Here is a 12,228-nt window from a genome sequence, read left to right on the forward strand (position 1 = left end):
ATCAGCATTAAGTGTATGTTATTGTTGTTGCAGATGCCCACTGGACTATCCAGCTTGTATAGTCTATTTAGCACAGATAGATCATTCCTCTGCCAAGCATCAGGGTTGGTATCAGCATTAACTGTATGTTATTGTTGTTGCAGATGCCCACTGGACTATCCAGCTTGTATAGTCTATTTAGCACAGATAGATCATTCCTCTGCCAAGCATCAGGGTTGGTATCAGCATTAAGTGTATGTTATTGTTGTTGCAGATGCCCACTGGACTATCCAGCTTGTATAGTCTATTTAGCACAGATAGATCATTCCTCTGCCAAGCATCAGGGTTGGTATCAGCATTAAGTGTATGTTATTGTTGTTGCAGATGCCCACTGGACTATCCAGCTTGTATAGTCTATTTAGCACAGATAGATCATTCCTCTGCCAAGCATCAGGGTTGGTATCAGCATTAAGTGTATGTTATTGTTGTTGCAGATGCCCACTGGACTATCCAGCTTGTATAGTCTATTTAGCACAGATAGATCATTCCTCTGCCAAGCATCAGGGTTGGTATCAGCATTAAGTGTATGTTATTGTTGTTGCAGATGCCCACTGGACTATCCAGCTTGTATAGTCTATTTAGCACAGATAGATCATTCCTCTGCCAAGCATCAGGGTTGGTATCAGCATTAAGTGTATGTTATTGTTGTTGCAGATGCCCACTGGACTATCCAGCTTGTATAGTCTATTTAGCACAGATAGATCATTCCTCTGCCAAGCATCAGGGTTGGTATCAGCATTAAGTGTATGTTATTGTTGTTGCAGATGCCCACTGGACTATCCAGCTTGTATAGTCTATTTAGCACAGATAGATCATTCCTCTGCCAAGCATCAGGGTTGGTATCAGCATTAAGTGTATGTTATTGTTGTTGCAGATGCCCACTGGACTATCCAGCTTGTATAGTCTATTTAGCACAGATAGATCATTCCTCTGCCAAGCATCAGGGTTGGTATCAGCATTAAGTGTATGTTATTGTTGTTGCAGATGCCCACTGGACTATCCAGCTTGTATAGTCTATTTAGCACAGATAGATCATTCCTCTGCCAAGCATCAGGGTTGGTATCAGCATTAAGTGTATGTTATTGTTGTTGCAGATGCCCACTGGACTATCCAGCTTGTATAGTCTATTTAGCACAGATAGATCATTCCTCTGCCAAGCATCAGGGTTGGTATCAGCATTAAGTGTATGTTATTGTTGTTGCAGATGCCCACTGGACTATCCAGCTTGTATAGTCTATTTAGCACAGATAGATCATTCCTCTGCCAAGCATCAGGGTTGGTATCAGCATTAAGTGTATGTTATTGTTGTTGCAGATGCCCACTGGACTATCCAGCTTGTATAGTCTATTTAGCACAGATAGATCATTCCTCTGCCAAGCATCAGGGTTGGTATCAGCATTAAGTGTATGTTATTGTTGTTGCAGATGCCCACTGGACTATCCAGCTTGTATAGTCTATTTAGCACAGATAGATCATTCCTCTGCCAAGCATCAGGGTTGGTATCAGCATTAAGTGTATGTTATTGTTGTTGCAGATGCCCACTGGACTATCCAGCTTGTATAGTCTATTTAGCACAGATAGATCATTCCTCTGCCAAGCATCAGGGTTGGTATCAGCATTAAGTGTATGTTATTGTTGTTGCAGATGCCCACTGGACTATCCAGCTTGTATAGTCTATTTAGCACAGATAGATCATTCCTCTGCCAAGCATCAGGGTTGGTATCAGCATTAAGTGTATGTTATTGTTGTTGCAGATGGCCACTGGACTATCCAGCTTGTATAGTCTATTTAGCACAGATAGATCATTCCTCTGCCAAGCATCAGGGTTGGTATCAGCATTAAGTGTATGTTATTGTTGTTGCAGATGCCCACTGGACTATCCAGCTTGTATAGTCTATTTAGCACAGATAGATCATTCCTCTGCCAAGCATCAGGGTTGGTATCAGCATTAAGTGTATGTTATTGTTGTTGCAGATGCCCACTGGACTATCCAGCTTGTATAGTCTATTTAGCACAGATAGATCATTCCTCTGCCAAGCATCAGGGTTGGTATCAGCATTAAGTGTATGTTATTGTTGTTGCAGATGCCCACTGGACTATCCAGCTTGTATAGTCTATTTAGCACAGATAGATCATTCCTCTGCCAAGCATCAGGGTTGGTATCAGCATTAAGTGTATGTTATTGTTGTTGCAGATGCCCACTGGACTATCCAGCTTGTATAGTCTATTTAGCACAGATAGATCATTCCTCTGCCAAGCATCAGGGTTGGTATCAGCATTAAGTGTATGTTATTGTTGTTGCAGATGGCCACTGGACTATCCAGCTTGTATAGTCTATTTAGCACAGATAGATCATTCCTCTGCCAAGCATCAGGGTTGGTATCAGCATTAAGTGTATGTTATTGTTGTTGCAGATGCCCACTGGACTATCCAGCTTGTATAGTCTATTTAGCACAGATAGATCATTCCTCTGCCAAGCATCAGGGTTGGTATCAGCATTAAGTGTATGTTATTGTTGTTGCAGATGCCCACTGGACTATCCAGCTTGTATAGTCTATTTAGCACAGATAGATCATTCCTCTGCCAAGCATCAGGGTTGGTATCAGCATTAAGTGTATGTTATTGTTGTTGCAGATGCCCACTGGACTATCCAGCTTGTATAGTCTATTTAGCACAGATAGATCATTCCTCTGCCAAGCATCAGGGTTGGTATCAGCATTAAGTGTATGTTATTGTTGTTGCAGATGGCCACTGGACTATCCAGCTTGTATAGTCTATTTAGCACAGATAGATCATTCCTCTGCCAAGCATCAGGGTTGGTATCAGCATTAAGTGTATGTTATTGTTGTTGCAGATGCCCACTGGACTATCCAGCTTGTATAGTCTATTTAGCACAGATAGATCATTCCTCTGCCAAGCATCAGGGTTGGTATCAGCATTAAGTGTATGTTATTGTTGTTGCAGATGCCCACTGGACTATCCAGCTTGTATAGTCTATTTAGCACAGATAGATCATTCCTCTGCCAAGCATCAGGGTTGGTATCAGCATTAAGTGTATGTTATTGTTGTTGCAGATGGCCACTGGACTATCCAGCTTGTATAGTCTATTTAGCACAGATAGATCATTCCTCTGCCAAGCATCAGGGTTGGTATCAGCATTAAGTGTATGTTATTGTTGTTGCAGATGCCCACTGGACTATCCAGCTTGTATAGTCTATTTAGCACAGATAGATCATTCCTCTGCCAAGCATCAGGGTTGGTATCAGCATTAAGTGTATGTTATTGTTGTTGCAGATGCCCACTGGACTATCCAGCTTGTATAGTCTATTTAGCACAGATAGATCATTCCTCTGCCAAGCATCAGGGTTGGTATCAGCATTAAGTGTATGTTATTGTTGTTGCAGATGCCCACTGGACTATCCAGCTTGTATAGTCTATTTAGCACAGATAGATCATTCCTCTGCCAAGCATCAGGGTTGGTATCAGCATTAAGTGTATGTTATTGTTGTTGCAGATGCCCACTGGACTATCCAGCTTGTATAGTCTATTTAGCACAGATAGATCATTCCTCTGCCAAGCATCAGGGTTGGTATCAGCATTAAGTGTATGTTATTGTTGTTGCAGATGCCCACTGGACTATCCAGCTTGTATAGTCTATTTAGCACAGATAGATCATTCCTCTGCCAAGCATCAGGGTTGGTATCAGCATTAAGTGTATGTTATTGTTGTTGCAGATGGCCACTGGACTATCCAGCTTGTATAGTCTATTTAGCACAGATAGATCATTCCTCTGCCAAGCATCAGGGTTGGTATCAGCATTAAGTGTATGTTATTGTTGTTGCAGATGCCCACTGGACTATCCAGCTTGTATAGTCTATTTAGCACAGATAGATCATTCCTCTGCCAAGCATCAGGGTTGGTATCAGCATTAAGTGTATGTTATTGTTGTTGCAGATGCCCACTGGACTATCCAGCTTGTATAGTCTATTTAGCACAGATAGATCATTCCTCTGCCAAGCATCAGGGTTGGTATCAGCATTAAGTGTATGTTATTGTTGTTGCAGATGCCCACTGGACTATCCAGCTTGTATAGTCTATTTAGCACAGATAGATCATTCCTCTGCCAAGCATCAGGGTTGGTATCAGCATTAAGTGTATGTTATTGTTGTTGCAGATGCCCACTGGACTATCCAGCTTGTATAGTCTATTTAGCACAGATAGATCATTCCTCTGCCAAGCATCAGGGTTGGTATCAGCATTAAGTGTATGTTATTGTTGTTGCAGATGCCCACTGGACTATCCAGCTTGTATAGTCTATTTAGCACAGATAGATCATTCCTCTGCCAAGCATCAGGGTTGGTATCAGCATTAAGTGTATGTTATTGTTGTTGCAGATGCCCACTGGACTATCCAGCTTGTATAGTCTATTTAGCACAGATAGATCATTCCTCTGCCAAGCATCAGGGTTGGTATCAGCATTAAGTGTATGTTATTGTTGTTGCAGATGCCCACTGGACTATCCAGCTTGTATAGTCTATTTAGCACAGATAGATCATTCCTCTGCCAAGCATCAGGGTTGGTATCAGCATTAAGTGTTTGTTATTGTTGTTGCAGATGCCCACTGGACTATCCAGCTTGTATAGTCTATTTAGCACAGATAGATCATTCCTCTGCCAAGCATCAGGGTTGGTATCAGCATTAAGTGTATGTTATTGTTGTTGCAGATGCCCACTGGACTATCCAGCTTGTATAGTCTATTTAGCACAGATAGATCATTCCTCTGCCAAGCATCAGGGTTGGTATCAGCATTAAGTGTTTGTTATTGTTGTTGCAGATGCCCACTGGACTATCCAGCTTGTATAGTCTATTTAGCACAGATAGATCATTCCTCTGCCAAGCATCAGGGTTGGTATCAGCATTAAGTGTATGTTATTGTTGTTGCAGATGCCCACTGGACTATCCAGCTTGTATAGTCTATTTAGCACAGATAGATCATTCCTCTGCCAAGCATCAGGGTTGGTATCAGCATTAAGTGTATGTTATTGTTGTTGCAGATGGCCACTGGACTATCCAGCTTGTATAGTCTATTTAGCACAGATAGATCATTCCTCTGCCAAGCATCAGGGTTGGTATCAGCATTAAGTGTATGTTATTGTTGTTGCAGATGCCCACTGGACTATCCAGCTTGTATAGTCTATTTAGCACAGATAGATCATTCCTCTGCCAAGCATCAGGGTTGGTATCAGCATTAAGTGTATGTTATTGTTGTTGCAGATGCCCACTGGACTATCCAGCTTGTATAGTCTATTTAGCACAGATAGATCATTCCTCTGCCAAGCATCAGGGTTGGTATCAGCATTAAGTGTATGTTATTGTTGTTGCAGATGCCCACTGGACTATCCAGCTTGTATAGTCTATTTAGCACAGATAGATCATTCCTCTGCCAAGCATCAGGGTTGGTATCAGCATTAAGTGTATGTTATTGTTGTTGCAGATGCCCACTGGACTATCCAGCTTGTATAGTCTATTTAGCACAGATAGATCATTCCTCTGCCAAGCATCAGGGTTGGTATCAGCATTAAGTGTATGTTATTGTTGTTGCAGATGCCCACTGGACTATCCAGCTTGTATAGTCTATTTAGCACAGATAGATCATTCCTCTGCCAAGCATCAGGGTTGGTATCAGCATTAAGTGTATGTTATTGTTGTTGCAGATGCCCACTGGACTATCCAGCTTGTATAGTCTATTTAGCACAGATAGATCATTCCTCTGCCAAGCATCAGGGTTGGTATCAGCATTAAGTGTATGTTATTGTTGTTGCAGATGCCCACTGGACTATCCAGCTTGTATAGTCTATTTAGCACAGATAGATCATTCCTCTGCCAAGCATCAGGGTTGGTATCAGCATTAAGTGTTTGTTATTGTTGTTGCAGATGCCCACTGGACTATCCAGCTTGTATAGTCTATTTAGCACAGATAGATCATTCCTCTGCCAAGCATCAGGGTTGGTATCAGCATTAAGTGTATGTTATTGTTGTTGCAGATGCCCACTGGACTATCCAGCTTGTATAGTCTATTTAGCACAGATAGATCATTCCTCTGCCAAGCATCAGGGTTGGTATCAGCATTAAGTGTATGTTATTGTTGTTGCAGATGCCCACTGGACTATCCAGCTTGTATAGTCTATTTAGCACAGATAGATCATTCCTCTGCCAAGCATCAGGGTTGGTATCAGCATTAAGTGTTTGTTATTGTTGTTGCAGATGCCCACTGGACTATCCAGCTTGTATAGTCTATTTAGCACAGATAGATCATTCCTCTGCCAAGCATCAGGGTTGGTATCAGCATTAAGTGTATGTTATTGTTGTTGCAGATGCCCACTGGACTATCCAGCTTGTATAGTCTATTTAGCACAGATAGATCATTCCTCTGCCAAGCATCAGGGTTGGTATCAGCATTAAGTGTATGTTATTGTTGTTGCAGATGCCCACTGGACTATCCAGCTTGTATAGTCTATTTAGCACAGATAGATCATTCCTCTGCCAAGCATCAGGGTTGGTATCAGCATTAAGTGTATGTTATTGTTGTTGCAGATGCCCACTGGACTATCCAGCTTGTATAGTCTATTTAGCACAGATAGATCATTCCTCTGCCAAGCATCAGGGTTGGTATCAGCATTAAGTGTATGTTATTGTTGTTGCAGATGCCCACTGGACTATCCAGCTTGTATAGTCTATTTAGCACAGATAGATCATTCCTCTGCCAAGCATCAGGGTTGGTATCAGCATTAAGTGTATGTTATTGTTGTTGCAGATGCCCACTGGACTATCCAGCTTGTATAGTCTATTTAGCACAGATAGATCATTCCTCTGCCAAGCATCAGGGTTGGTATCAGCATTAAGTGTTTGTTATTGTTGTTGCAGATGCCCACTGGACTATCCAGCTTGTATAGTCTATTTAGCACAGATAGATCATTCCTCTGCCAAGCATCAGGGTTGGTATCAGCATTAAGTGTATGTTATTGTTGTTGCAGATGCCCACTGGACTATCCAGCTTGTATAGTCTATTTAGCACAGATAGATCATTCCTCTGCCAAGCATCAGGGTTGGTATCAGCATTAAGTGTATGTTATTGTTGTTGCAGATGCCCACTGGACTATCCAGCTTGTATAGTCTATTTAGCACAGATAGATCATTCCTCTGCCAAGCATCAGGGTTGGTATCAGCATTAAGTGTATGTTATTGTTGTTGCAGATGCCCACTGGACTATCCAGCTTGTATAGTCTATTTAGCACAGACAGATCATTCCTCTGCCAAGCATCAGGGTTGGTATCAGCATTAAGTGTATGTTATTGTTGTTGCAGATGCCCACTGGACTATCCAGCTTGTATAGTCTATTTAGCACAGATAGATCATTCCTCTGCCAAGCATCAGGGTTGGTATCAGCATTAAGTGTATGTTATTGTTGTTGCAGATGCCCACTGGACTATCCAGCTTGTATAGTCTATTTAGCACAGATAGATCATTCCTCTGCCAAGCATCAGGGTTGGTATCAGCATTAAGTGTATGTTATTGTTGTTGCAGATGCCCACTGGACTATCCAGCTTGTATAGTCTATTTAGCACAGATAGATCATTCCTCTGCCAAGCATCAGGGTTGGTATCAGCATTAAGTGTATGTTATTGTTGTTGCAGATGCCCACTGGACTATCCAGCTTGTATAGTCTATTTAGCACAGATAGATCATTCCTCTGCCAAGCATCAGGGTTGGTATCAGCATTAAGTGTATGTTATTGTTGTTGCAGATGCCCACTGGACTATCCAGCTTGTATAGTCTATTTAGCACAGATAGATCATTCCTCTGCCAAGCATCAGGGTTGGTATCAGCATTAAGTGTATGTTATTGTTGTTGCAGATGCCCACTGGACTATCCAGCAGCCCAGCGCTCCGCACTCTCCCGGAGCTCTCAGCTGGCACGGAGAGGCGCCCACTTCTAGCGATAAGGTACATACTGCTCTTGTGTATGCTATCTGCTCTTGTGTAATATTGCTTCTCTATCGTAACATGCACTTAATCATTTGTAGTCTTCCGAGACGGGCACCGGCGCCATCGCCCCAGTGCGACTTTCGCGCAAGGAGTCGTACAAGGCGCAGAGGCAAAACTACCGGCGCGAAAAGAAAAAGGCCACCTCTGCTCTGCTGTCCACCCTGGAGGACCCCGCCGTGCTCATACTGGCCGACTGGCTCAAGGTTCGTTATACAGACTGCTATAATACTTATTATGTATATTATTATGGTGATGATCCAAAGCATGATGTGTGTCCGTCTGTTGTAGGTGCGCGGTTCCTTGAAATCCTGGACCAAGCTGTGGTGCGTACTCAAGCCCGGTTTACTGCTTCTGTACAAAAGTCCAAAAGCCAAGGTAAGCCAATTCTGATTTATCTATAGGCTCTTCTTGAGGAGAGAGACCCGTGTTGTGTGGAGGAGGGAGGAAACACAGAGGCCGGCAGATGGTAGAAGCCAAGGACAGTGTACCTACCTAACAAATCCCTGGGAAATGTATCATACGGAGAGTGGCAGCAGTTGGGACCTATAGTACGCCCAGCATCGCTCACCTGACTCTGTTTGGATGGAGCACAATGTTTTGTATATTTTCTTCCTATTTCAGAGTAACCACTGGGTGGGGACCGTGCTGCTCAGTGCCTGCCAGGTCATCGAACGTCCAAGTAAAAAGGACGGGTTCTGCTTCAAACTCTACAACCCGTTGGAGCAGACCATCTGGGCTCCCAGAGGGCCCCACAACGAGACCATAGGTAATACTACCTCCACCTCCGACTCCAGTGGAATACTGCCAATATCAACAACTCTCCTTTCAATGGCGGCAAATTGAATTTATTTAGTACTCGGTGGCGGTTTTTTGCACTCAATTTGTATTTTTATCAAAATTGATACAAATGTATCAACAAACAGGTTCTGCGAGTGCAGATTCCTGATGTAATAAAAACAGTGAAATTCTCTTAAGAAGTTTTCCAGGGAAACTTCTAAGTGGGATCCAAATTTGTAGTAGTATTGTATCTACACATATTATTTTGTGGTAGTATTGTATCTACACATAGTATTTTGTGGTAGTATTGTATCTACACATAGTATTTTGTGGTAGTATTGTATCTACACATAGTATTTTGTGGTAGTATTGTATCTACACATAGTATTTTGTGGTAGTATTGTATCTACACATAGTATTTTGTGGTAGTATTGTATCTACACATAGTATTTTGTGGTAGTATTGTATCTACACATAGTATTTTGTGGTAGTATTTTATCTACACATAGTATTTTGTGGTAGTATTGTATCTACACATAGTATTTTGTGGTAGTATTGTATCTACACATAGTATTTTGTGGTAGTATTGTATCTACACATAGCATTTTGTGGTAGTATTGTATCTACACATATGTAGTATTTTGTAGTAGGATTGTATCTACACATAGTATTTTTATTTCCTTTTGACATGTGCACCGATTCATTGTTACGCGGATGACAGTACAGTTCATGATAGCTTTTTGTTTGACAAGCCCCCAAAGGGCACCCAAACTCCAACGGCTCGGAGGGCTTTGAAGCAGAGAATGGACGGTTATCTCGAGAGTATTTCCTCCTGGGGTAAAAATAATCTCGTCGAATTTAAGGTTTCAAAGACCCAATCCTGTCTGATTACGTCTAAAAGGGATCCAAATGATAATCTAGTCTCCTTCAACGGAAGCAATCTTCCGAACAGGCCTTCCATTGATATGCTTGGTGTAACTATAAGTGACCAGCTCAGGTACGGGGGCTCCATCGAAGCCAGAGTAAAGTTGGCCTCTCAGAAGCTGGGCGTACTGTACAGGGCCCGCAGATACTTTAATAGTACACAACTGCTGACCCTGTACAAATCGCAAGTGCGCCCTACTGTCGAATTTGGCAGCCATCTCTGGTCCGGAGCCCCTAAATACCTGAAAAAAACCCTTGACTCTGTGCAGAAACGGGCGGTCCGTTTGATAGATTCCCCAATCTTAACAAACGGACTGCAATCTTTAGAGCACAGGCGTCAGGTAGGTATGCTGTCCTTGTTCTATCGGTATTACAATGGAAGATGCTCTGAGGAACTAGCGTCATTGATCCCTTCGGCACCGGTGCGTAGTCGGGATACACGCCAAACGCGCGCCCAACATTTGTACACGGTTGACATTTGTCACATGAGAACGGGTCGCTTCTACGATTCGTTCTTAAGTTCAACAGCTCGGCTGTGGAACGAACTGCCGGCCTCTGTGTTTCCTCCCTCCTACAACATGGGACTCTTCAAGACCCATGTTCACTCCTACCCTCCACACAGCATCCCCAAAGATGACATTGGCCCTGAGGGAAATTATTTTCTTCAGGGCCTCCTGTGTGGAGTTAATATATAAAAAAAATTTAAAAAAGATTGTATCTACACATAGTATTTTGTAGTAGTATTGTATCTACACATAGCATTTTGTCTATTTGTAAAAATCTCCATTGACAAAATACACTAGGTAGGCAGGTACACACGTGTCGCGCGATGTTTGGGATTGCCGAGTGTTATCCGGTGAGCATAACGTCACAGGTCGACACGCCATTCAAATCGTAATTTATTACGCAGTCCAAATTCATTGTTTATTGAATCTGTTTGATGTTAGTTTTCACACTTTTAATGGTATGTTTCTAATTACGGTTGGAAAAGGTCCAAACTGCTTAGTTTATTCCAAATTTATGTAAAGGTAATGGTTTACACTTGCTATACACCGTCTCTTTTCTACGCATTGGCTTTCTATATGAACTGAGGGAGAAAGAAAGACTTACTTTGGTTTATTTTAGCAAGTGGTTTTATAAGAACCTCGACTTTATCCGATCAACACTGCATGTAATTGTAAACATACACTTAGCGATAAAGGTCATTGCAGGTAGTAAAACAAATAAAATTAGGCACAAGTTACGAGAGCCTGTATTATGTACAACTGCCTTACTGACATCATTTACAGAGAGCCTTTATTACTGCTGTGTTATAAAGTTTAGAGATCGGGGCCTCATAATAGTGCGCCAGTTGCTATGTTACAAGTGCGCCAAGCTGGAAGCCAGTTGCTAGGTTATAAAAGGCCCCGTCATGGGTGACGGTTTGCTATGTTATAACACGGGAGGTCCTCAAGGGAAGGCACGTGCTTACTGGTATCGAACCAGGGGCACTTGTGTAGCTCAGTAATCGGAGGCGATGAGATCCTTTTGTCTGCAAGGAGTGGGGCACTTCTTTGTTCTCCTCGAGCTCTCCACGGTCAGCACAGATAAGGTTACATATATCACAAGCCAGGATGTGGTAATGTACATCCTAACCATAATAACAGTATCGATCTCTCTCTTTTCTCTCAACTTGTACCGAGATTTATTGGTGTGAAATTTCTGAAAGGTGTGTAAACAAATATCTCATGTGTTGCACAATATTAAATAAGGGAATCTGAAATTAAAGAATAGTGTGGATGCTAAGAACAAAATTTATTGAGGTTATTTATCAAAGTACTTTAACATCTATTAAATTACATTATTATCAAGTTAACCTGTCCGGTGGTATGACCGTACAGGTACGGTGAGAAAAAAAATCCTCGTAAGGAGTATGACCGTACCCGTACGGTTGCGCCTAAAATTAATTAACTATTGAATTTCTTCCGGAAAACCGATAGTTACTGCTATCTAGGGACAATTTGTCATAACTTGCAAAAGTTTTTATCGATTTAGGTACATTACCAACGGAGTTATTCACAATTAAAATATTCCGTGACGTCACCGTCTGGCAGTTGGTGGTTAACAACATTTTTATTGCGAGCGACGTCTTTTGTGAAGTGAAATTTGTGGTTTTTGTTTGTTTTTGCACTGAATAACCTAATCATCTTGCATTAAAAATTACCTCACGTGTTTGGATGTGAATATTTATTACATATAACAGTACCGACAGTGTTTGTTTTCAGTTTGAATACAGTTTTTGACAGTTTGAACAAAATTCAATAGTGAATCTTAGTGTTATGAACTATTTGAAATATTATTCGTTATACTGTATACACACTATGAGCGGGAATGGTATTTTTCCTCGCGGCCGACTGGTGCTTATCGGCGGGACGGGTAAAAATATCCTTTACGCCGGCTCCAC

At 41.9% G+C, this 12,228-nt stretch overlaps 1 protein-coding gene across 1 annotated transcript in view; it reads left to right on the forward strand.

Annotated features, from left to right (window-relative positions):
- The window catches only part of Orp8 (Oxysterol-binding protein-related protein 8), an 81,685-nt gene that overhangs the window by 10,305 nt on the left and 59,152 nt on the right, over positions 1–12,228 (forward strand). The window contains exons 5-8 of the mRNA XM_089641469.1: positions 7,954–8,042; positions 8,123–8,287; positions 8,373–8,459; positions 8,706–8,850. Coding sequence (XP_089497595.1) covers positions 7,954–8,042; positions 8,123–8,287; positions 8,373–8,459; positions 8,706–8,850 — 486 coding nt within the window. The remainder of the gene's footprint in view (positions 1–7,953; positions 8,043–8,122; positions 8,288–8,372; positions 8,460–8,705; positions 8,851–12,228) is intronic.

This window comes from Hesperophylax consimilis, chromosome 17 (assembly GCF_061612785.1).
Source record: "Hesperophylax consimilis isolate HC1 chromosome 17, BYU_Hcon_1.0, whole genome shotgun sequence".
NCBI lineage: Eukaryota > Metazoa > Arthropoda > Insecta > Trichoptera > Limnephilidae > Hesperophylax > Hesperophylax consimilis.